The 25,737-nt window shown below is 40.9% G+C and overlaps 1 protein-coding gene across 6 annotated transcripts; it reads left to right on the plus strand.

Annotated features, from left to right (window-relative positions):
* Window positions 1–2,379: 2,379 nt before the first annotated feature.
* On the plus strand, window positions 2,380–25,415 carry LOC133763153 (vitamin D 25-hydroxylase). Of its 6 annotated transcripts, none has more exons than XR_009866375.1 (6): window positions 2,380–2,618; window positions 11,742–11,883; window positions 15,989–16,621; window positions 17,104–17,433; window positions 17,986–18,202; window positions 20,589–20,666. XR_009866375.1 is itself a non-coding variant. In XM_062196450.1 (6 exons), the coding sequence occupies exons 3-6, from the start codon at window positions 11,862–11,864 to the stop codon at window positions 20,762–20,764; spliced, it is 1,161 nt and encodes a 386-aa protein (XP_062052434.1). In that variant the 5' UTR covers window positions 2,587–2,618; window positions 3,101–3,321; window positions 11,742–11,861; the 3' UTR covers window positions 20,765–25,415. The 6 variants fall into 6 exon arrangements, 5 of the variants coding, with proteins under 5 accessions (XP_062052433.1, XP_062052435.1, XP_062052437.1 ...); XM_062196450.1 differs by lacking the exon at window positions 17,986–18,202 and adding an exon at window positions 3,101–3,321 and having other exon boundaries at window positions 2,587–2,618; window positions 20,589–25,415; XM_062196449.1 differs by lacking the exon at window positions 17,986–18,202 and having other exon boundaries at window positions 20,589–25,415.
* Window positions 25,416–25,737: the final 322 nt, after the last annotated feature.

Here is a 25,737-nt window from a genome sequence, read left to right on the forward strand (position 1 = left end):
AAATCCTTTACATCTGGTTCCTGCAAACATCCCTGTAGTTACAGAAGCCACAAATACATATTATTGATCATTTTCTACCACTCAAAGGGTAAATGCAGGGACAGGGACCACAAATAACTATTTCCCTTTGCTGAGTACTATGAATATGAGAAATAGTTACTGGGGAAGCTGTGTTCTGAAGATGTCTAGTTATTCCTGAAAAGCCCACCCCCACCCAAATATCCCATAATGGACAGGGAAGCACATCTCAACAGTGCAGTGCTGTTAGTCAGATAAGGGCTGAGTGAGGGGCAACTCTGAGCTTTCCTATGCTAATGTTGCCAAGGAAAGAACACCAAAGAAGGAAAGTTCTTTAAATGAATTAGAGGACATTTTTGGAACGAAAATGAACCTTTTTTGAAAAAACAGAAAGTGGCCATTCCTGAATTGAGTGCCTGTATTGTATAACTGCTGTGGGCAGGCCAGATACTGCAAACCTGATGATGTCAGAGAAGGTAAGGCTGACCTCATGTGTCTGGCTGGTGATACTCCCCGTTCCTGGGCATCAGCATCCTGGTCCCACACCTGCCATTATAACAGTAGAGACTAAGTTTAGCAACAACCTTGTACTATTATTTTTCCATTCTGTCAGTAGTTTCTTGATTGATGTGAGAAATAAACACTGGGTTCATTTTCAAAGTAAGGTTTTAAATCTGAGAAGACAACAAGCTGGCATAAGAGCTTGCAGACAAGTAACTAGCTAAAAGCTGGGTTACATGCACCTGAAAGTTCTTAGGCAAACAGGATGTTAGTGGCCAAAACAGCTGAAGCAAATGCAGGCAAGAGCATAACCACACAGTTACTCAGCCAATGAGGAACAGGGGGAGAGACCTGTGTGCTAGAAAATGAACAGCTTGCTATAAACCACCCCTGGGTGTGCTGGCCCACTAGGCACCCAGTCTTCTGAGATAATTAATAAAGTCTCACTTTGGTGAACTTCCTGTCTGAATCCATCCTTTGATTGGCTGGGTAAGGCTGTTTCTCACAATTGATTAATAAGAACTTTAAGAACTCTCTAAGGATAACAGATAAGGCATTTGTAATAAGCAGTAGGTAGCTATTCTGTAAGTGGAGACTCTAAAATATACCCTGTAGGGGCTTTGTTGCTCTTATTTACCTCTCTATCTCAGTGCTTATGACACCTGTCTAACGTAGGCATTCAAAAAATAGTGCTGTATTCATGAAAGCTAGGCTAATGAGGACCACAAAATTCCCACCAACGTTAACTCATAATCACAGGGCAGTTTTTAGAAGAGTCCCAAGTTCTGTAGGTTCCGTGTTGATTAAAAACAGAACAGAAAGTGAAATGACTGGCCGGCGCCGTGGCTCAACAGGCTAATCCTCCGCCTTGCGGCGCCGGCACACCGGGTTCTAGTCCCGGTCGGGGCACTGATCCTGTCCCGGTTGACCCTCTTCCAGGCCAGCTCTCTGCTGTGGCCAGGGAGTGCAGTGGAGGATAGCCCAAGTGTTTGGGCTCTGCACCCCATGGGAGACCAGGATAAGCACCTGGCTCCTGCCATCGTAACAGCGCGGTGCGCCGGCCGCAGCGCGCTACCGCGGCGGCCATTGGAGGGTGAACCAATGGCAAAAGGAAGACCTTTCTCTCTGTCTCTCTCTCTCACTGTCCACTCTGCCTGTCAAAAATAAAAAAAAAAAAAGTGAAATGACAAGAATAATATGAAATATTGGTTGTTTAAGTCTAGGTAGTATAGGTAGAAACCTTAAGTACTATCCCTGAGCAACTGCAGTGTACACAGACCTCTGTGACTACCAATCAGCAACCAGTTTGGCAGGACCAGAGAAGTGAAAAGACAAGTAACCTGAGTTAATTGCATAACAATTGCTTACTCATGAAAATTCTTAAAGGATCAGCAACAAAAATGCCTCATAACATGAGGAAAAAAAATTGATAAGTAAAGCAGGACAGGCGTGAACTCTCTCATGGAAATTCTGAAAATTATCAGGCTCAGCTAAAGCCCACAGAAGTTCAGTTTTCCTAGTCTTTAATAAGTAGACCTGACACTAGAAAGATACCTTCAGAAAGGGCTGGCCATCCAAGGAGGCAGGCAGGATTCTCCCAGTGAGTGCGTCCTCAACGCCCTGGTGCCAACCTTTAAGGCTGTCCTGCCAGCTTGGCTTCCCCCTAAACCCCGCCAAACCCAAAGGGTCGCAAAGCAGTTGAGTGGGCAAAGCCATGAGGTAGCTGCCCTGGGGACCGCCCTACACTCAGGTAACCAATGGCCATGGAGCAAGGGCGGTACCTCAGGAAAGTGGGCCAATGAGAACGTGGCAAGATTGAAGGGCTCGTCGCCGTCCCAGCCCGACAGAGGGGAACGCAGCCTCAACTCGGACCGATGCGGGAAACTTCGGGAGCTGAGGAGTGCGCGGCGGCGCTGGGTGGCGCGCTCTTCCTCTTGCTCTTTGCACTGTGGGGGCGCCAGCTGCTGAAGCGGAGGCGGCCGGTGGGCTTCCCCCCGGGGCCTCCGGGGCTACCGTTTATCGGCAACATCTACTCCCTGGCCGCCTCAGCCGACCTTCCCCATGTCTACATGAGAAAGCAGAGCCAAGTGTACGGCGAGGTACTGCCCCGACCGACGGGCCGCGGGCCGGGAGGGCCGCCGTCCTGGCCTCCGGGCTGGCTGGGGTCTCCCTGTAGGTTGGATTGGAGGCCAATTCCGGTGCGAGTAGCCCAGATTTCTGTGTGCCGGCAACTTTTGCTGAGGAAAACCCGCTCATTTCGCCCACCCCCGACCCCTCCACCAATGGGCCGCCCCACTCCAGCCTGCGCTCTGAGGCGATCCGGGCCGGGGTTTCTCGCCTCCGAGGGGAGCGCGCGCTCGCCGCCGCAGCTCCCGCGCCTGCGCGGTGTGGTTCTCGGGTAGGCCGGGCGCAGGCTGTGGGCCTTGATCGCCCTCAGGTTAGAGTCCACAGCTTGGCTTGAGCAAAAAGTAGCGGCATCCTGAATTCTGGGGCCTGGTTATAGTTAATGGTTAATGGGAGGTTCTTCGAGGCTTGCTGTTGACTAACAAGTGGTTTAAGCGTTTGCTGTGATTCAAAGTAGAATGGAGTGGACGCCCCTGGCCAAGAAGCGGGCTGTGGTAAATAGGAAAAGCGTGCTTAGAACTAATGACCCAAAACAGCGCGGGAGCCCTGCAGCCCTGCGTGAGTGACGTTCAGATTGGCCAGGAACGTCCTTTGAGCATATATTTATAAGGTGCCGCCTGTGTGCTGGTCTCTCGGACAACTTGTTGACTCATTTAAATCTCACAGCCACCCGGTGAGGTAGGTATTTCTGGTTTTCCCCATTTTCACACAGAAAAGCTGAGTGACCCCCCCCTGGAAAAAGACAGGAACACAGTGCTTGTGTTTGGAAGGGTGCCCTTATCTCAAAAAGGTCGAAGTGTCCAGAAGGGAGTTAACAGTCCAGAGGGAGAGAGAAAATGAATTCCAACGATAAACTATGGTTAAAGGCTGCATGGCAATTATATTTCAGGTTACTGCTTAAATCCTTACTTAAATCAATTTTTCTAAGAATTATTTCAGGCTTCTGCAGCTCAATAGTGGATGGCATTGCTAAAGGGAACCTGGACATCGACAAAGAAAATATATATAATTCTTAGGTTTTATCCACCCTCCCCCATTCGCCAGAATTTATTTCCATGATTTCTGTTTAATATATTTGATCTCTTTGATATGTTTGTCACAAAGCAGCATGATATTATGGAGAAATCATAAGATGTGGAAACATAACAAATCAAAGAGATCAAATATATTAAACCAGGTTCCCTTTAGTAATGCAAATCACTATTGAGCTGTAGAAACCTGAAATAATTCTTAGAAAAATTGAAACTGTTTATACGTTGAAGAGTAGCCAATGTTTGCACTCTATCTTACAGTTAAATTGAAAACCAGCAAACATTAACTTTTTTTTTCTTTTTGACAGGCAGAGTGGACAGTAAGAGAGACAGAGAGAAAGGTCTTCCTTTTCCGTTGGTTCACCCCCTAATGGCCGCTGTGGCCGGCGTGCTGTGGCTGGCGCACCGTGCTGATCCAATGGCAGGAGCCAGGTGCTTCTCCTGGTCTCCCATGCGGGTGCAGGGCCCAAGGACCACAGGGCCACAGCAGAGAGCTGGACAGGAAGAGGAGCAACCGGGACAGAATCCAGTGCCCCGACCGGGACTAGAATCCTGTGTGCTAGCGCCGCAGGTGGAGGATTAGCCTACTGAGCTGCGCCACCAGCCACATTAACTTTTTTAAAAAGACTTATTTAGGGGCCAGCACTGTGGCATAGTAGATAAAGCCACCACCTGCAATGCCGGCATCCCAAATGGGCATCAGTTTAAGTCCTGGCTGCTCTACTTCAGATCCAGCTCCCTGCTAAAGCACCTGGGAAAGCAGCAGCAGATGGCCCAAGTGCTTGGGCCTCTGCCACACAAATGGAACTTCATCTGGGTCTCCCACATGGGTGGCAGGGGCCCAGCACTTGGGCCATCTTTTCCCAGGTTATTTGAAGGGAGCTGAACTGGAAGTGGAGCAACCAGGACACAGATTAGTGCCCATGTGGAATGCTAGCCTTGCAGGTGGCAGCTTTATCCCCTAGGCACAATGCTGGTCCCCAAATATTTACTCTTTAAGCTACAGAAGCATTTGATCCTTACCCTGATTATGAAGCAACCCTAGAAGTCTTCCATTATCTTGGAGATATTTCCCAATTCTGCCAAAACCTCAAAGTTTATATAAGTTGTAAAATACCATACCTTTTGTTGAGGTAGAAGGAGAATATTACCACCTATATTTTTGGAAGCTGCAAAGTTTACAGGACATGTTTGTAAATAGAATCTTATTTTTGCATTGTCTTTAAAATTTTATATGTGTGCTTATAAAAAAAATACCTGGAGTTTACAATTGCTTATGACAGTTACTTTAACATCAACTTTTATACAGCCTATGAATTCAGTTCTCCTTTATAATTCTTGAAGACCACCCCCATCCCAGTACAAAGGACTTACACATTCATTTTAAAGGCAGTCTTAATTAGAAGTGTACCATGTTGAATAACCATTTCCTTTTTTGGATTCAATCCTGTTGATTTCTTCTCTGATTTTAATTATTTCTCTTCTACTAGATTAGGGTCTGGTTTGCTGCACATTTTCTAGATCCTTGAGATGAATTGAAAGCTCATTTATTTGGTGCCTTTCCAATTTCTTGATGTAGGCACCTATTGATATAAACTTTCCTCTTAACACTGCTTTTGCTGTATCCTTAAGTTTTGGTATGTTGTGCTGTTATCCTCATTTACTTCCCGAAAATTTTTATTTCTCTTTTGATTTTTTCTATGACCCATTGTTCATTCAGGAGCATGTTTTCAGTCTCCATGTTTTTGCATATGCTCTAGGGATTCCTGAGTTGCTAATTTCCAACTTCATTCCTTTATCGTCTGAGAAGCTGCATCATATGATTCTAATTCTTTTGAATTTGCTGAGACTTGCTTTATGGCCTAGTATGTGGTCAATCCTAGAGAAGGTTCCATGTACTGCTGAGAAGAATGTAAATACTTTCTGTGTAGGATGAAAAGTTCTGTAGTTATCTGTTAGATTCATTTGGGATATAGTGTCGTTTAAATCTACTGTCTCCTTGTTGATCTTCTGTCCTGTTGATCTATTTCTGAGTGCAGTATTGAAGTCCCCCAGTACTATTGTATTGGAGTCTAAGTCTCCCTTTAAGTCCCTTAACAAATCTTTTAAATAAACCGGTGCCCTGTAATTAGGTGCATATACATTGGTAATCGTTATATCTTCCTGTTGAATTGATCCCTTAATCATTATATAGTGCCCCTCTTTGTCTCTCCTAACAGTTTTTGTGGTAAAGTTAATGTTGCCCGATATTAAGATGGATACGCATGCTCTTTTTTCATTTCTGTTGGCATGGTATATCTTCTTCCAGCCTTTCACTTCCACACTCACTGTGTTTCTTGTAAGCAGCAAATAGATGGGTTTTGTTCTTTAACCCAGTCAGCCAATCTGTGTCTTCTAACTGGACATTTCAGGCCATTAACGTTCAATGTGACTTTTGATAAGTAGTAACTTTGCCCTGCCATTTGCCAAAGATATTTTCTAATATATGCTTTGAGTTTCCTGTGATCTTTTGCTGTGAGGTTTCCTTCCTTTACCTTCTTTCATATTGATGACCGTGTTTCTGTGTTTCTGTGTGTAACACATATTTCAGCATCTTTTGCAGGGCAGGATGAGTGGCAACAAATTCTTTCAGTTTCTGTTTGCTATGAAAAGTCTTAATTTCACCTTCATTCACAAATGAGAGCTTTGCAGGATATAATATTCTGGGCTGGCAGTTTTTCTCTCTTAGTACCTGGGCTATGTCTTGCCATTCCCTCCTAGCTTGTAGGGTTTCTGATGAGAAGTCTGCTGTGAGTCTAATTGGAGATCCTCTGAGAGTAATCTGACGTTTCTCTCTTGCACCTTTTAGAATCTTTTCTTTATGTTTCACTGTGGTGAGTTTGATTACAATGTGTCGTGGTGAGGATCTCTTTTGGTCATGTTTACTCGGGGTTCTATGAGCTTCCTGTACTAGGATGTCTCTGTCCTCCAAACCCGGGAAGTTCTCTGCAAGTACCTCACTAAAAAGGCCTTCTAATCCTTTCTCTCTCTCCATGCCTTCAGGAACTCCTAGAACCCGAATGTTGGGTTTTTTAATAGTACCCTGTAGATTCCCAACAATATTTTTTAGATTTCTAATTTCCTCTTCTTTTCTTTGGTTTGACTGTATACTTTCCTGTGCTCTGTCTTCTAAGTCCGATATTCTCTCTTCTGCTTCACCCATTCTGTTTTTAAGGCTCTCTAATGTGTTTGTCATTTGATCTATTGAATTTTTCATTTCATTATGATTTCTCGTCACTATCACAGTTTCTTGTTCTACTAGTTGTTTCATTTCATTTTGATTCCTCCTTAAGATTTCATTTTCTTGAAGGAGATTTTCTATCCTGTCCAGTAAGGAATTCTGTAGCTCAAGCATTTGTTTTTGAACACTTCTAATTGTTCATATCATAATTTTTTTTTTTTTTTACAGGCAGAGTGGACAGTGAGAGAGAGAGACAGAGAGAAAGGTCTTCCTTTTGACGTTGGTTCACCCTCCAATGGCCGCCGCGGTTGGCGCGCTGCAGCCAGCGCACCGCGCTGATCCGATGGCAGGAGCCAGGGGCTTATCCTGGTCTCCCATGGGGTGCAGGGCCCAAGCACTTGGGCCATCCTCCAATGCACTCCCTGGCCACAGCAGAGAGCTGGCCTGGAATAGGGGCAACCGGGACAGAATCCGGCGCCCCGACCGGGACTAGAACCCGGTGTGCCGGCGCCGCAAGGTGGAGGATTAGCCTAGTGAGCCGAAAATTTTTTGAAATCCGTATCTTGCATTTCTTCCATCTCATCATCTTCATAATCTTGGCTTGGGGTGTCTTGTTCATTTGGGGGTGTCATAATGTCTTCCTTGTTCTTGTTTCCTCGGTTTCTTCATTTGTTGCTTGGCATTGTAGAGATATTCTTTGGATTCTTCTTCCCTCGCTGTGGTATTTTTTCTTGTTATACTATGACTGTATTAAGTGGACTGTCTGCTTTTGATGGAGCCTTAGAGGCTTGAGGTGGGTGTGGCCTGAGAGCTCTGTTTGGTTCCTCAGGGTTGAGGGTGTGTCAAAGGTGACACTCCCAGGTTAGGTGTGGTAAATCTCTCTTTCTTTTTTTTTTATTCAAAATGGAAGTAATTCCACACAGCTTGCATTCCAGCGCTGGTGTGTTCATTCTGAGGCTGGTGTCCTGAACCATGGGTTCCCACGTTCTCCATGCAGGTCTACTATGAATCACTAGTTCTGGAAGAGTTTCCTCTGCTGCTTCTTCCCTTACTCTTCCTTGAACCTGCAGTGTCTCCACTTTTATTAAACTGTCTCTTCCCATACTATCAGTGTGCTCCCTTCCTATTCCGCCATATTGCCCTGAATCCTCCATAGGATTTTCTAAACATGTGCTGTGGTGGTTCAAAACAGAGAGAAAAAGTATTCAGTGAGAAGGGCTTCATGGAGAATAATCCCTGAAGACTTGGTGTGGGGTAGATGGTATGGCAGTCAAGGGTGGCATTCCAAGGGAAAAAACAGACCAAGTTAAAGTTGAAAATGTGGCACTTAATAGTTTTCATCAACAGCATTTTGCACGTTCATTTGCTACTAGCACTTAGCCATTGATATTGTAATAATATGCTTAAACATAGGTATTTGCCATTCATTAATTCAACATACATTTATAGATCATCATCATAATGCCATGTACTATCATAGGTACTAGAGCTACAGCAGTGACCAAGACACAGACTCTTCCCTCATGTAGTTTAAATTTTGGTGGGGTGAAAACAATATAGATGCATTAAGAAAACTCTATGTGAGAAGAGTACAAAGTATGAAGTAAACTACAAAAGGGTAAGGGAAATAGAGAATGGTTAGTTAGAGCAGGCATCACTGCAAAGATAGCACTTGGACAGACTTAAAGGAAATGAAGGAGCAAGATATAGGAAAATCTAGGGTACAAACATTCTAGATCAAAAGAAGAGCAAGGATGCAGGCTATGAAACAGGAGTATGCCATGTTGCAAATTACCTGTAGAGATGAGTGAGTTTAGTGAGGCAAGTTGGGAGGTTACTGAAAATATAACTAAGATTTCAGGTGGCTTGGACCAGGATGTCAATGATGCAGGTGATAGAAAATTGTCAGATTCTGTTTATGTTCTAAAAATAGGAAACATGACTTCTGAGCAGTTGGATGTGGAATCTGGGAGAAAATAATGACTCAGCATGGGTGGCTACTAGCTTTTTGGTTTGAACAACTTCAAGGATGGAGTACCCATTAACAGAAATAAGTATTCTGTGTTGAGCTGGTTTGGGGGGAAATGGAAGAGGCTTGAAGATCATAAAGTAACTTCTAGAAAGGCAAAGAAAACATTTCATGTATTCATTTCTCCATTTTCGCCAGCATCATAACTATTCCATAAAAGGTACTAAAAATTATTTAGATCAGGCCAGCGCCGTGGCTCACTAGGCTAATCCTCTACCTGTGGTGCCGTTACCCCGGGTCCTAGTCCCAGTTGGGGCGCCAGATTCTGTCCCAGTTGCTCCTCTTCCAGTCCAGCCCTCTGCTGTGGCCCGGGAGTGCAGTGGAGGATGGCCCAAGTGCTTGGGCCCTGCACCTGCAGGGGAGACCAGGAGGAAGCACCTGGCTCCTGGCTTCAGGTCGGTGCAACGCACTGGCCATAGCGGCCATTTGGGGGGTGAACCAACGGAAGGAAGACCTTTCTCTCTGTCTCTCTCGCTCACTGTCTAACTCTGCCCTTCAAAAAAAATTATTTAGATCAAAGAATGTATGAATATAATCATGGATTTTTCCATAGGCCAAAGAAGTTTAAGGATAAGTTTCTAGAATTTGACTAGAAACCCTTAATTGAAGGTCCTTAAGAACAGTGTATACCAGAATAAATACTAGGTCAAGTAAAATTTCCCTGCTCCCACCCTCAAATAGAGGACCAACACAAATTCTTGAGTAAAGGTGAATTGTGTAATAACTTTCATAAGCCATGGCTTCTCTTTGGGTTTTAGAATTCCTAGTGTTCACAGCCTGCAGCTTTACTCTGAAATATGTCTCCCCTCTGGTCTGCCTTCATACTAACTCAACTTTCAATGTCAGGGTCTTTCCTCATCCTTATGCAATCATCAGTTAGTCTGTTTTTATTCTGAATTAGGACCACTTCCTATTAATGCCATCCTTCCATTATCTCTGCTAAAATTACACCTCCAGGAAAAGACTTCAATACTATGACATTACCTCTTTAGGAACTCCTTTAGAAAGGGTCCCTCCTCCTTTGCTTGGCTGGCAACCATTCCCTTTGTGCTGAAAATTCTTTCACTGCTACTTTTGACTAATAACTCTGCTTATTGCAGACATTCTGTGCTCTTTCCCCAAGGTACTGCATGTGCCTATTGATGGGTTGGCTAGGGACCAACCTTGTGCCAAAGACTCTGGTGGCCCTATCACTTAGCTAGAAGATTCTGTTACCATTTGGTAATCTTCATCACTCTTGCCAATGTAACCACTTCTACTGAACTTTTGTTCTATGTTAAACCTTTTTTTCTTCTGAAGTGTGTACCAAATAGAATGAAATCTGCTCTAATTGCTTGAGCAGCAATAAAACTATTTTTTGGAAAGATTATGTATTTATTTATTTATTTGAGAGCTAGAGTTACAGACAGTGACAAGGAGAGACAGAGAGAAAGGTCTTCTGTCCACTGGTTCGCTCCCAAAATGGCCACAATGGCCAGAGCTGCACCAATCAGAAGCCAGGAGCCAAGAGCTTCTTCCAGTCTCCCACATGGGTGCAGGGACCCAAGGACTTGAGCCATCTTCTACTGCTCTTCCAGGCCACCGAAGAGAGCTGGATTGGAAGAGGAGCAGCCAGGACAAGAACCGGCGCCCATATGGGATGCGGGCACTGCAGGTGGAGGATTAACCTGTGCCACCATGCCAGCCCCCATAAAGCTTCTATTTTAACCATAAAAAGCTCTCAGGTTTTGACAGGAGAGGTTGGTGATAAGCAATCTTTGCATCCCACTGATAAACATTCTGTCACTAGACTAGCCCCTTATGTTGGGTTAATTAGAACAGACTATTGGAAGTATGACATTTAATTGAACATGAGGTGAGGCACATGACCAATAACCCTGACAAAGCTTAGGGTAAATATTCTGTTTTGCCTCCCCTTAGCTTAGGGACAGCTACTTATACCAACATGGTGAATTCCTTTCCTGCAAGGTCAGGTTCTGTTGGTTAATTTCATGGAAGCCAGAGAGCATAATTACAATATATTTGTATTTAAAACTAGTCTCTCAGGCCTTGGGCAATCCCCTGTCAGAACTAAGACTGGGGTAATAATACATAGATAGTGCTATTCATTCATGTGGAAAATAAAAGGAGATTGCCAGATATCATTGAATGTTTTGAGGTAGAATGAATCTTAACAGAGCATCTAAATAAAAAGTATTTCCTGTGGCAACACTGAAGTCCCAAAAGGGTAAGAGTTCTTTTCAGGTTCTTATATGTGTTTAAGTCTTTCTGAGTCCAATACTCTTACCATTATACCATTTATAATACTGCATGGTGTAATCGGATCCCTGTTTAACATGCTTTATAGAAGGAAAGCACTCTAAACATTGTCAATTGAGTAATTGCTTCTTTTTTTTTTTTTTTGACAGGAAGAGTGGACAGTAGAGAGAGACAGAGAGAAAGGTCTTCCTTTTGCCGTTGGTTCACCCTCCAATGGCCGCCGGGCGCACCGCGCTGTTCCGATGGCAGGAGCCAGGTGCTTCTCCTGGTCTCCCATGGGGTGCAGGGCCCAAGCACTTGGGCCATCCTCCACTGCACTCCCTGGCCACAGCAGAGAGCTGGCCTGGAATAGGGGCAACCGGGACAGGATCGGTGCCCCGACCGGGACTAGAACCCGGTGTGCCGGCACCGTAAGGCGGAGGATTAGCCTACTGAGCCGCGGCGCCGGCCTAATTGCTTCTTTTTTAGGGAAGTAACATACTGGGCGAGTAGGGCTTAGCACCTGTAGATTTCTATACAGTTCATCAGTTAAATTATTTTTCTTCTTTTCTTCTCAAAGATCTTCAGTTTAGATCTTGGAGGCATATCAACTGTTGTTCTAAATGGATATGACATAGTAAAGGAATGCCTTGTTCATCAAAGTGAAATTTTTGCAGACAGACCATGTCTTCCTTTATTTATGAAGATGACAAAAATGGGAGGTATGTTTATTTTCACCTATTTACTTATTTAACTGTTTTAAATCATATTCTTTGTTTTAAGTAATTTTGGTGCATACAGTTGGGATTCTTTTATTCTGATTAGCAGGAAAGTATCTACTCATAATATATTTATTTACTTACTTACAAAACCTAGAATTTGAGGACCTTGCAGGCTATATTACACTCATATTTTAGACTAGTAAATGCTGATTTTTTTATAATCCAGTTCTGGTAAATGTTCAAAATAGTGTTTTACTGGGTAGTGTGCTGTGGATGATTTGTTTGAGATTGGCAATCAATCATGTTAATCAAATGCAATAAATGAAAAATACCATGGATTCTGAGGCACTCTGAAAGAATAAGGCCTGTGATTTTATCTAGGAAAAAAAAATGTTTTAAAGTGTTAGCACATAATATCTATAGGTTTTGTGAAAAAAGTTAGTAACACATAAACACACAGTAGAATCAGAGGTGCCTTTTAAAGCTAGTCTTGAATACTTGGTGGCATTTTTACTGTGATTTTCCTTATAAGATTATAGAACCTGGAGCAGCCTTTCTTAATCACTTTGATATGTAAATGGCTTGTGAAAAGAACTATTCATTCTGTGTGGTTTAGTGTTGAATGATTCTATATTCGACAAGAAAGTTTGAAAGTTGACAGAATTAGTAAGAAGAAAGCAGCAACAGAAAGCATAAAGTGTTGAGATAGATATAATGGTTTTAATAGTAGTGTAAGAATTTTTACAATCAAAATGTCCTGATTTAATGAGACACACTTAATTTCAAAAAATTTAACAATATCTTGTTTACATACACTAAAAATAAAGAAACTGGTTGAAAAGAAAAAGTTAAACTCCTATGTTAAATCACAAAATAAATCAAGAACGCAAAGAAAGCATGATTTTTAAAAGCCAAATTCTCAAGCCAGAGTAAAATGATACTCAAAGCAGAAATAAAAATCAAATCTCTTGTGTCTTCTATATAACAGTTAAGCCAAAGAAGAAATCACAATTATAATGGAAGACCATTAAAGAAATGAAAACCAAAGATGATATGATAAGAGTAATTGTTGAAACAAACATTTTTTAGTTATAAATTTATACCCTACATTATTTATATAATAAAGATAAAGCAAGATCTTGAAAAAACAGTAAAAGACAAATAGATAGGAAATTATGCTATTTTAAAATATGTGTATTGTTGGGGCTGGCACTGTGGCATAGCAGGTAAAGCTGCCACCTGCAGTGCCGGCATCCCATATGGGGGCCAGTTCGAGTCCCAGCTGCTGCACTTCTGATCCATCTCTCTGCTATGACCTGGGAAAGCAGTACAAGATGGCCCAAGTCCTTGGGCCCCTGCACCCACATGGTAGACCCAGAAAAATCTCCTGGCTCCTGGCGCAGTTCCAGTGGTCGCAGCCAATTGGGAAGTGAACCAGCAGATGGAAGACCTCTCTCTGTTTTTCCTTCCCTCTCTGTGTAACTCTTTCAAATAAATTAAGTGTATTGAACTTGAAACTGGAAAATCATGGCCATCAACAGCCTTCTGTGCAAATGTGAAAAGTTGCCCTTTGCATGGGCTCAGGGGCACGAGTTGGTTAGTGTAGGGTTATACACGTGTATACATTTCCCCAGGGCTTACTATGATCTCACTCCTTTATACAGCATACATATTTCTTCTACCTGCTGTGTTTCTCCCGGATATTCTTCACCTACTCTCTCATCTCCTTTAAGTCTTTTTTTTATACTTCTTTTTTTTTTTTTTTTTTTTTTTTTTGACAGGCAGAGTGGATAGTGAGAGAGAGAGACAGAGAGAAAGGTCTTCCTTTGCCGTTGGTTCACCCTCCAATGGCCGCTGTGGCCGGGCACATCGCGCTGATCTGAAGCCAGGAGCCAGGTGCTTCTCCCGGTCTCCCATGCAGGTGCAGGGCCCAAGCACTTGGGCCATCCTCCACTGTCTTCCCGGGCCATAGCAGAGAGCTGGCCTGGAAGAGGGGCAACCGGGATATAATCCAGCGCCCCAACCGGGACTAGAACCCGGTGTGCCGGCGCCGCAAGGTGGAGGATTAGCCTAGTGAGCCACGGCGCCAGCCTCCTTTAAGTCTTTACTCAAATGTCACCTCAGTGAAGCTTTCTTTGACCACCCTATTTCATTCTTTGCTGTATCATTTATTTGTTTGTCTCTCCTACTAGTATATAAGTTCCATGAAAGTACAGAATATTCACCTGATACATCCCCTGACACTCCCAAAGCAGTATTCCTAGAATATACTTACTGCTTTATAAATACATATTGAAATAATATTGGTTGAATGAATAATCAACCAGTAGTGTACAAAAGAAAATGGACTGTGGGAATATAAGATTTGTATATAGTGCTAAAGACCTATTTAAATATGGTTAACTTTATAATCTCCAAATTAAAAAATCATTGAACAAGTTATTGAAATATAAATTTTATATGTTCTTCATATATACTTGAAAAAAATGATGTTCTTCATCACAGGTTCATGTGTGTCCCAATAATGAATGAAATTTCCTATAAGGTATATATTATATAAGTTGTGCACTGAAGATGTTGGTATTTTTCTTTGATAGTTAATTTAAAACACTCTAAACATTGTCAGTAGCATAATAAGTGCCTTCATTTTCAGTGAAGTAACAAGTACTGGAAGAGTGAAGTTTAGCACCTGTGGATTTCCATGGTTATATCTCTCCATATATTCTGACAGTTAAATGCAGATTTTTAAAGATCTTCAGTTTAGATTTTGGAGGTATATCAACTGTGGTGTTGAAAGCAGAAATTTTTCCATGATAACCATATCAGGATGGCAGATACTTGATGTATGTAGACTCTGAAATTCTAAGGCAAGCAATATTAATGTTAAAAAAGTCTGGTCGTTCCTGTTTGCCCACCTTTTGACTTAAGCATTTCTATGACATTGACAATTTATTTGGACTACCTTTGTTTTTGTCATAGCTTCCCTGTTATCATATGCCTTTAGCAAGAATAAATTTGTATTCTAAAATCCAGCTCTTAAGCAGGACATTTTTTTTTTCTTTCAAGCTATCATCACTTTATTTTTAAAATTTTTTTGTATGTATCTCATAATGACAACATTAGGAACATAGTAATTCTTTCCACTGCACCCTTCTCCCTTCCCCCTCATTACTACTCCCTCTCCTGTTTGGTCCAAGAAAGAAAAATAAACAGAAAGAAAGAAAAAAAAAAAAGAAATAATGGAATAAAAAAACTAAGAGAACTGTTCCTCAACAGTGTAGACAAGGGCTGTTCTTTGTTGAAAGCAGGACATTTCTAATACTAGAATAACAATTTTTGGCTGTTAAGTTGAAGATAAAGTTGTTCTGACAAACATGCAGTCATTTGTCTTATGTGAATTAGGCTTAGAATAAAAGTTGAATAATAAAATCACCAAAACTAGTTTACCCAATTGAATTATACAAGACTTGCCAGTTTTTTTTTTTTTTTTTTTTTTTTTTTGACAGACAGAGTGGACAGTGAAAGAGAGAGACAGAGAGAAAGGTCTTCCTTTGCCGTTGGTTCACCCTCCAGTGGCCGCCGCAGTTGGCGCGCTGCGGCCGGCGCACCGCGCTGATCCGATGGCAGGAGCCAGGGGCTTATCCTGGTCTCCCATGGGGTGCAGGACCCAAGCACTTGGGCCATCCTCCACTGCACTCCCTGGCCACAGCAGAGAGCTGGCCTGGAAGAGGGGCAACCGGGACAGAATCCGGTGCCCTGACCCGGACTAGAACCCGGTGTGCTGGCGCCATAAGGTGGAGGATTAGCCTAGTGAGCCGCGGCGCCGGCCAGACTTGCCAGTTTTTTATGGTAGGAGAATTATAGGTCTTTGTCAATTCACACATGAGGAGTAGAAAGGCTTTTTGCTATAATATTGTATGACAAAAAATATTGTATGACTAATGAAAAGCAACAATAGGACCCAACCATCAAGGTATAAAGAAAGAGAGCTTAGGGAAGAACGAATAACCATATTTTTATTCTTTTTTTTTATTTTGTTGCATTTTTGACTATTAGATACAGGGAAGGTAGAAACTTTATTTGCTTAATGATTTTTTTTTTCCAGGCTTACTTAATTCCAGATATGGCCGAGGATGGGTTGATCACAGAAGATTAGCTGTAAACAGCTTTCGCTATTTTGGATATGGCCAAAAGTCTTTTGAATCTAAAATCTTAGAGGAAACAATTTTTTTCATTGATGCTATTGAAACATACAAAGGTAGACCGTTTGACTTTAAACAATTAATAACGAATGCTGTATCAAACATAACCAATCTGATCATTTTTGGAGAAAGATTCCGTTATGAAGACACTGATTTCCAACACATGATTGAGTTATTTAGTGAAAATGTGGAACTAGCTGCCAGTGCCTCAGTCTTCCTGTACAATGCCTTTCCATGGATTGGCATCTTACCTTTTGGAAAACATAAACAGCTGTTTAGAAATGCAGCAGTGGTCTATGATTTCCTCTCCAGACTTATTGAAAAGGCTTCAGTCAAAAGACAGCCTCAGTTACCTCAACATTTTGTTGATGCATATTTTGATGAAATGGATCAAGGTAAAAATGATCCATCATCTACTTTTTCCAAAGAAAACCTAATTTTTTCAGTGGGTGAGCTCATCATTGCTGGAACTGAAACTACAACCAATGTGCTACGGTGGGCGATTCTTTTCATGGCCCTTTACCCTAACATTCAAGGTAAGAATTTGCATTATAATCTCAGGGTCTACTCTTACATGTAGGGCTTGTACATGTTTCAACGTCTTTGGTCATGTACAAAGCATTTTCCTTAGGTACTCCTGTTGTACTAACCAGTAAGAGAAACATTTAATAGTTGTAAAGAATTTTCAAATCAATAATCTAAGAAGTTTACATAAAAAAGTTCTGAGATAAGTTGTTATACCTGTTTTCATAAATAAGGAAAAAGCTGAGTGTCTGGAAGTGGCAAATCTGGAGCCTCAACCCTAGTTTGTTTTTCACAACTGAATTACCCACAGCATTGCCTATTAGTGTCTGATAGGAGTATATAGTGTAAGTTTAAGTAAAACTCCCACATTTAAAAAAATCTGACTCTAGTTGTACCCATGTCATAGATTATCCTATGTTTTATCCCCAAACAGGATTACTTTAGATATAATTTTAAGAATTTCATAATAACTGGAACACTTTTTCTCTGACAGGACAAGTTCACAAAGAGATTGATTTAATTATGGGCCGCGATGGGAAGCCTTCTTGGGACAACAAATGCAGAATGCCTTATACTGAGGCAGTTTTGCATGAAGTTTTAAGATTTTGTAATATAGTTCCACTAGGCATTTTCCATGCAACCTCTGAAGATACAGTTGTACGTGGTTATTCCATTCCAAAAGGCACAACAGTAATTACAAATCTTTATTCTGTACACTTTGATGAGAAGTACTGGAGAGACCCAGATGTGTTCTATCCTGAGCGATTTCTAGACAGCAGTGGATATTTTGCCAAGAAAGAAGCTTTGGTTCCTTTTTCTCTAGGTAAGAGAACCTTTACAGGGGCATAACTTTGGGATAAAATATAGTGATGGCTCATCTTGTATAGCATCATCTTGATCTGAAGCATCCTGATAAAAAATTTTATACTTATAATTCAACTCTGAAAACACAAGATTCTTTTTTTGCCAAAAAAATATGATTTATTTGTAAGTAGTCAGAGAGACCTTCCATCCATTGGTTCACTCTCCAAATGCCCACAAAGGCTGGGGCAGGGCCAAGTTGAAACCAGGAGCCAGGAGCATCCTGTGGGTCTCCTGGGAGATGCTGCTTTCCCAGGCACATTAGCAAGGAGCTGGATCAGAAGTGGAACAGCCAGGGCTAGAACCAGCACCCATATGGGATGCCAGTGTAAGTAGCTTAATCAGCTGCATCACAATGCCAGTCCCACCACATCAATTCATATAGGAGAAATGATTGAGTTAGAGGTAATTAATGCTTGTTTCTACTCAAAATAAACCTTAATTTTATTAAGTAGAGATAAATTGTTGTGAAGCCATGGCTTCTGAAACTTTCTTGTGGATTTTTGCCTTGTAGAACTAAAAGTTAATGACTGAGACCCAGAGAGGAGAAATATAGTAATTTGAAGTTGTTACATCTTGAAACAGTGAGTTACAGAAGACACTGAAGTCTCATGGCCGAATTATGTTGTCTTTATTTCTGAAAGCCAGTTTTATTTCTGTAAGCCGGCAAAGCTGGCAGCTACATGAATGCATGTGCTCTCCAAATCATGTAACCCTGATTGAGCTCAATGGTAAGTTTATAAAGGCAAAAACCACATCCTGTTGGGAGTTAATTACAAAGCCAAGCATTACAGAAGCCAGAACAAGCAAGGTTATGCTTATCTGGGAGGTGGGGGGTTGGGGGTGTCGGGCATTGACACATTTTCATAGCATTTAATGTAAAAAATCTTTACAGTTAACATTCTTATGAGGCTAGTTTTTGAATACAGTGGTTGTGTAACTGGTAAGAAAAATAGAGGACAAACAGTGACTAGAGATCATCCAGAAACAAAATAGAGTGACTCGGGTCAGGCCATAGCTCACTTGGAAGTAAAGCTAGAATCTAGATTTCTTGGCTTCTAGATGATTGTACCTCATCTTCAAGTAGGCAAATGTTCCTTCTGCTTTAAAAAAAGTACATAGATCTCAAGAATGCTGGAGGGTCCTGAACTGTGGTATAGCTGATAAGGGCGCCACCTGCAGTGCGGGCATCCCATATGGAGCAATCATTGAGTCTCCGCTATTGCACTTCTGATCCAGCTCTCTGCTATGGCCTGGGAAAGCAGTGGAAGATGGCCCAAGTTGTTAAGCCCCTGCACCCATGTGGGAGACCCAGAAGAAGCTCCAGATCAGCCCAGCTCTGGCCATTGTGGCCATTTGGGGAGTGAAACAGAGGATGGAAGACCGACCTCTCTCTCTGCCTCTCTGAGGCTCTTTCAAATAAATAAATCTTAAAAAAAAAAAAAAAAAGGAAGATGGACCAGAAACTCTTGCTCTTTAAAGAAGAATACTTATTTGGTCAGTTGAAATGAAATGGGCTTCAAAAATAAGAGTGGGAATAAGAGAGGGAGGAGATGTACAATTTGGCACATGCTAACTCGGACTTACCCCTAGGGGTAAAGCTAGAAACGTGCCATGGGACTCCAAATCCCATTAAGTTGGCATGGACCAATGCCATCGTACTAGTTAATGTGATCAGTTTAAGTTCATAATTAATCATAAAGATAGGAATAAGTGTGAAAGGGATCACATAAATAAGACCAGTGTCTGCTAATAATAATTGATAGATTTAATTCTAACATGGGAAGCGGGATACACAGCAGACTCAGAATGGCAGGTGCCTCAAACAGCACTCTGGCCTCAGAATCATCCCTTAAGGCATTCAGATCTGGCTAAAAAGCCCATGAGAGTTTCACAGGCATGGAAAGCCAAGATACTGGCAAAAAAATGACCTAAATGAAAGATCTCTGTGAGTGAGATCCCCGGCGGAAAGAACAGGCCATCAAAGAAGGAGGTACCTTTCTCTGAAAGGAGGAGAGAACTTCTACTTTGATTATGGTCTTGTCTAAATAAGGTTGGAGTTTGTGAACTCAAACTTCGCAGCTCATGACAAGAGCCTGGGGTGATTACTGACGTCATAAATAAAAGTGTCAATTGTTAAATCAACAACGGGAGTCACTGTGCACTTACTCCCCATGTAGGATCTCTGTTTAAGGTGTTGTACTATGCGAATTAATGGTAAAACTAGTCTTCAAACAGTACTTTATACTTTGTCTGTGTGAGTGCAATCTGTTGAAATCTTTACTTAGTATATACTATGTTGGTCTTCTGTATATAAAGATAATTAAAAATGAATCTTAATGAAGAATGGGATGGGCGAGGGAGTAGGAGACCAGATGGTTTGTGGGAGGGAGGGTGTTATGGGGGTAAAATATAAATGTTCTTTCAAAATTTATATTTATTAAATAAAAGTGTTTTTTTTGGATAGGCAGAGTGGATAGTGAGAGAGAGAGAGAGAGAGAAAGGTCTTCCTTTTTGCCGTTGGTTCACCCTCCAATGGCCACTGCGGCCGGCTCATCACGCTGATACAAAGCCAGGAGCCAGGTGCTTCTCCTGGTCTCCCATGCGGGTACAGGGCCCAAGAACTTGGGCCATCCTCCACTACACTCCTGGGCCATAGCAGAGAGCTGGCCTGGAAGAGGGGCAACCGGGACAGAATCCGGCGCCCCAACCAGGACTAGAACCCGGTGTGCTGGCGCCGCGAGGCGGAGGATTAGCCTATTAAGCCATGGCACCGGCCTTAAATAAAAGTTTTTAAAAAAAGAAATGAAATGGACTTCTCTTGGATCTATAGAACAAATGTCAGAATTCAAATTAAATCTTGCATAGCATATCTTTGGCTCTTTTGCAAAATACAAGGGAACCTGAGGATTACACTAAAATCTTACAAAAGGAAGAAAGGAATGGGTTCTGGGAGCCCAAGTGCCATTTTTTTTCTTTGTGATCTAAGAATCCTTTAGTAAGCCTAAGTTCCTTTAAATTCCAAATTTCCTAAATGGCATCCAACTATTAGACATTAATTTTGGTATGGTATATAATGGGTTTTTAAAAATTATTCTATCTGCTTTTTTTGTTTAGGGAGAAGACATTGTCTTGGAGAACAGCTGGCACGGATGGAAATGTTCTTGTTTTTTACAGCATTGCTTCAGCGGTTTCATTTGCATTTTCCACATCAATTAGTTCCAAGTCTGAAGCCCAGGTTAGGCATGACACTGCAGCCCCAGCCCTACCTCATCTGTGCTAAAAGACGATGAGAGTTCATGGATATTTTGGTCAGCTAGAGTGTATGTTTGCTTCATACTTGAACTTCGTTTAATCAATGTGTGCGTCTGGACAAAAATCACAGCATCATGAAGCTAAATGAACACAGATTTGTCTGTAAAAACAGTAGCATTAGCTATGAACTTGTTTCACGATTATGTGACTTCTAACAGAATTCTTTTATGAGGAACACAGAGGTGCAAATGATAGGTGTTGCTTAAGGTGCTAAGAAAGGGGGCAGGTGTTGTGGTGCAGCAGTTTAAGGCATCAAATTAGGATTGCCCACATCCCATATCTTTTCAATCCAGCTTCTTGCTAATAGCACCTGAGAAAGCAGCAGATGATGCCCCAAGTACCTGGGTCCCTGCCACCCAAGTAGTAGACCCAGTTGGAGTTCCTGGCTCCTTGCTTCAGCTTGACCCAACCTGGCTGTAAACTGGGACACTTGAGCATGATGAGGTGATATTAATTATTATGTCAGGACAACAAGAATAAATTGTAACTGCCATGAACAAACTGAAATGTTTAGCCATCCATCTATAGCTATTTTTACGTTGTCATTTTTTCTAAAGTTGTACAATAAGAGCTCATGTTTGTGTAATTTGACTCATGAATAATTGTAGCCACAGAGTAAGTGCACATAACAATTACTTAATAATTTGGATTTCACCTTAGTTTGGCCTCATTTGTTAAATATTTTCAAGTTTCTGTGTTATAAATAAGGGGTCTCTGTATCTCTGATATATTAAGATGTTTCCAGTTGCAAGGGAAAGAAAATCCTATGCAAATTTACTTAAATAGGGGCAGGAATTTGGCATAGCAATTAAGAAGTTGGTTAGAACATCTGCATCCTATATTGGAGTACCTTGGTAGCTTCTCAGCTCTATTTCCCAATTCCAGCTTCCTACTAATGTGTACCCGGAGAGACAGTGGGAAATGGTTCAAGTAGTTGGGTCCCTGCCACCCTCAGCTCCCAACTTCACAGGTGGTTGCAGGCATTTGAAGAGTGAACTAATGGATGATAGTTCTTTGTTACTTTCTCAAATAAATTAGTTAATTTTAGAGAAATCTGTAGACAGTGTGGAAGTTTTAGGATTGGTATAGCCTAGATGATCCGTGGTGTAACTGAAGAACCAGTTTGTCTTCATTCTTCAATTTTGCCTTCCAGATGGTGCCAGTTTTATCTTAAGGCTGGCTTGTGGACGTATAGGTACTTTGCCTAGCTCCATAAAGAACAAGTCTGGATTGTTTCTGGAGAGCAAGGGAGTTTTTGGGATGTCCTCAGAAAACTGTTTTTTGTGTCCTACAGTATGAAAAGAAGCTGTATATCAGAAAACTGGTTATGCTATCTCCCTGGGCCTTTCCTCTGCCCACTTGCTAAGCCAGACAGCTTTCCAACTTATCTTTCTCAATCTTTTTTTAAATATTTATTTATTTATTTGAAAGTCACAGAGAGGCAGAGAGAGAGAGAAAGAGGTCTTCCATCCACTGGTTCACTCCCCAAATGGCTGCAATGTAGAGCTGGGCCAGTCCGAAGCCAGGAGCTTCTTTCGGGTCTCCCACAAAGGTGCAGGGGTCCAAGTAATTGGGTCATCCTCTGCTGCTTTCTCAGGTACATTAGCAGGGAGCTGGATCAGAAATGGAGCAGGCTGGACTTGAAGCGGCACCCATATGGGATGCTGGTGCTGCAGGCACCAGTTTTACCCGCTATGCAACAGTGCCAGCCCTAGCTTTCTGAATTTTGACAAACATTCCTAGTCAAGTTGCTTCTTAATTTTTCTTCAGTACGGCAGATCTCTCCTACTTACTGTCCTATCTCATATAGAAGCCTAAGCTAAACTCTACAGACTGGGGCTTCTGGAGGCTTGACAATCTTATGTAACAAAGCAATATAGTGAATGAAGTAAATTATAATAAAAATTGAGGAGGCTTTATTTTACTTTTAAGTACTACTCCTGTTGCCTCTAGTACCCTTTAAACTCTATAAACCTATTTTCTTACCTTTTATCTAAAGTAATATTTGCATTTTCCCTTAATTAGGTTAATGTAAACTTGCTAAAAATCAAGATACAGAATCATAAACTGTTAAAGGTAGACAACCCTTATCTCGCTTATCATGCTCAATTTACAGTACACAAAGTAATTGTTCAGATAGATAGTTATTTCTCTACTGAATGGTAGAGGAATGCCTTTTTTTATCCCATACTCTTTACTCACACCCAGTTATTCTATGCTTTATACGCTGTAAGATTTTTTTTTTCATATACTGTAAACTCTTAACTATTTGCAGTCAATAAACTGTGATAAAAATAAAACAATATTTCTAGATAAATTAACATGAATTAGCAAAAATACCTAATTTTTAAAAATTACATGGTTACATCCATTGAGTCTATGCAGTGGGAATACCTTCTTTCTCACCAGTGACAAACTACTGATTAGAATATTGAAAATACAACTTCTGATTCAAGATAGCAACAGGAAGCACACATTTCTCAAATACTGCTGAAATAATATAATCACAGAAAAAAAAACAGTATTGAGAATGGGGGTAGAGGGCAATATTAATGCAGTAGGTATTTTCAAGTTCTAGAAGATGAAAGGTAAATGGGAAAATATTAAAGGAACTATAGATGAGGTCATACAAGACGAAGCCTGAGGTTGAGATGAGAACCCATTCTTCATAGGATAGCTGTGGAGAAAACCAGTGGGTAAGAAGAGCAAATAAGGAGAGTACAAATGGAGGAAAATATAAAGCTGACTGAGTCTTTGGGGTAAGCAGCTGAACAATTTGCCCCATCCCCACTTTGCTTTCTCCTTCTGTTTGTGTACCTGTAGAATTTCCCACCAGTATTGAAATAAAAATGTAAATGAATTGAGTATTATCCCCAGGATAGTTATACTCCTATATGGGATTAGTGTCCTAGATTGAAGACAACTTATTTTGATCTGAATTTGAACCTAAATTTCTGTATCACCCAAATAATCAAGGGTAAGGGCAAATTTAAGTGAAATAAGTGGTGATTGAGGAAATATGAGCAAAAGGACTAGCACTGAATAGTGAATAAGTTTAAATGCAAGTTTAGAAATAACACGAAGACAAAGGTGGGGCAAGTGTGATAATATCTAAAAAAATAGTGACTATAAAAATATCTAAAATAATAGTGACTTAAAAGCAAATACATGGTAAAATTATAAAGAATTTATGAGTCAGTAGCCATCAAAATAAGGTCTAAAATATGGCTTATGGTAATTTCTCAAGTAAAATTTGATCTATTAATATTATGTGCTATGTAATATACTCTCATATCCATTTCCTATTGAAGTTTCAGAGAGATAATTTTTTGGGGTTTCTTTGTACTACTTCTTTTGGTATATGGCGATTATTCAGTGATGGTTAAATAATTTAGGAGTTATATAACTTAAAAATGAGTTTCCAATAATAGTATTTTAAAAGAATCAAAACATGTTTCTTTTGAAAAATATAAATATATATTTTTTATTTTTATATATATATTTATATAAATATAAATATAAGAGTGGGAAAAAGAGAGGGAGGAGATGTACAATTGGGGACATGCCCCAAATGGTGGAGTTAGAAACATGCCAGGGGATTCCAATACAATCCCATCAAGGTGGCATGTACCAATGCCATCTCACTAGTCCAAGTGATCAATTTCAGTTCACAATTGATCACTCTGATAGGTCTAAGAGTCAAAGGGATCACACAAACAAGACTAGTGTCTGCTAATACTAACTGATAGAATCAAAAAGGGAGAGAACGATCCAACATGGGAAGCGGGATACACAGCAGACTCATAGAATGGAAGATGTCCTAAATAGCACTCTGGCCTCAGAATCAGCCCTTAAGGTGTTCGGATCTGGCTGAAGAGCCCATGAGAGTATTGTAGGCATAGAAAGCCAAGACACTCTGGCAAAAAAAAAAAAAAAAAAAAAAAAAAAAAACACCTAAATGAAAGATCTCTGCAAGTGAGATCCCAGTGGAAAGAACAGGGCCATCAAAGAAGGAGGTACCTTTCTCTAAAGGGAGGAGAGAACTTCCACTTTGACTATGACCCTGTTGGAATAAGATCAAAGTCGGCGAACCCTAAAGGCTTCCATAGCCTTGGCAACTCATGACTAGAGCCTAGGGAGATTACTGACGCCATAAACAAGAGTGTCAAATTGTTAAGTCAACAACAGGAGTCACTGTGTACTTATGTCTCATGTGGGATCTGTCCTTAATGTGTTGTCCAATGTGAAGTGATGCTCTAACTAGTACTAAAACAGTATTTTTATACTTTGTGTTTCTGTGTGGGTGCAAACTGATGAAATGTTTACTTAGTATATACTGAATCGATCTTCTGTATATAAAGATAATTGAAAATGAAAAAAAAAAAAAAAAAACCTGGTGTTAAATTGGTCATTGCATAGAAAATTAATCAATTTTTAAAAAATAGCATGTAGGATCCCTGTCTTTAATGTGCTGTACACTCTTATTTAATGCTATAACTAGTACTCCAACAGTATTTTTTCACTTGTGTTGCTATGTGGGGGCAAACCGTTGAAATCTTTACTTAATATATACTAAGCTGATCTTCTGTATATAAAGAGAATTGAAAATGAATCTTGATGTGAATGGAAGGGGAGAGGGAGCGGGAAAGGGGAAGGTTGCAGGTGGGGGGGGGCATTGTAATCCATAAGCTGTACTTTGGAAATTTATATTCATTAAATAAAATTTAAAAAAAAAGAAAAATATAAATTAAAAATTCAATAGAAAATTTCAATGAAACAACAGAGAGTACAGAAATTTGATTGAGTCTGATTATGCATGTTGCACAAGTATGCATATTACACACACACTCATGTATTCTGCAGAAGAGGAATGAATACAAGTACATTTATGCAGGACACAAAATGTACTCTAGAGTAATGAGTATATGCAAAGGATATATGCACAGGATAT

The sequence above is a fragment of the Lepus europaeus genome, chromosome 7 (genome assembly GCF_033115175.1).
Source record: "Lepus europaeus isolate LE1 chromosome 7, mLepTim1.pri, whole genome shotgun sequence".
NCBI classification, from domain to species: Eukaryota; Metazoa; Chordata; class Mammalia; order Lagomorpha; family Leporidae; genus Lepus; species Lepus europaeus.

What these genes read in the sequence shown, in the direction of transcription:
- LOC133763153 (XM_062196449.1), top strand. Translation starts at nt 2,394, where the DNA reads ATGCGGGAAACTTCGGGAGCTGAGGAGTGCGCGGCGGCGCTGGGTGGC. An exon ending in AGAGCCAAGTGTACGGCGAG is followed by an intron (nt 2,619 to 11,741) that starts GTACTGCCCCGA and finishes TTCTTCTCAAAG; the next exon opens with ATCTTCAGTTTAGATCTTGG. An exon ending in TTTGGTTCCTTTTTCTCTAG is followed by an intron (nt 17,434 to 20,588) that starts GTAAGAGAACCT and finishes TTTTTTGTTTAG; the next exon opens with GGAGAAGACATTGTCTTGGA.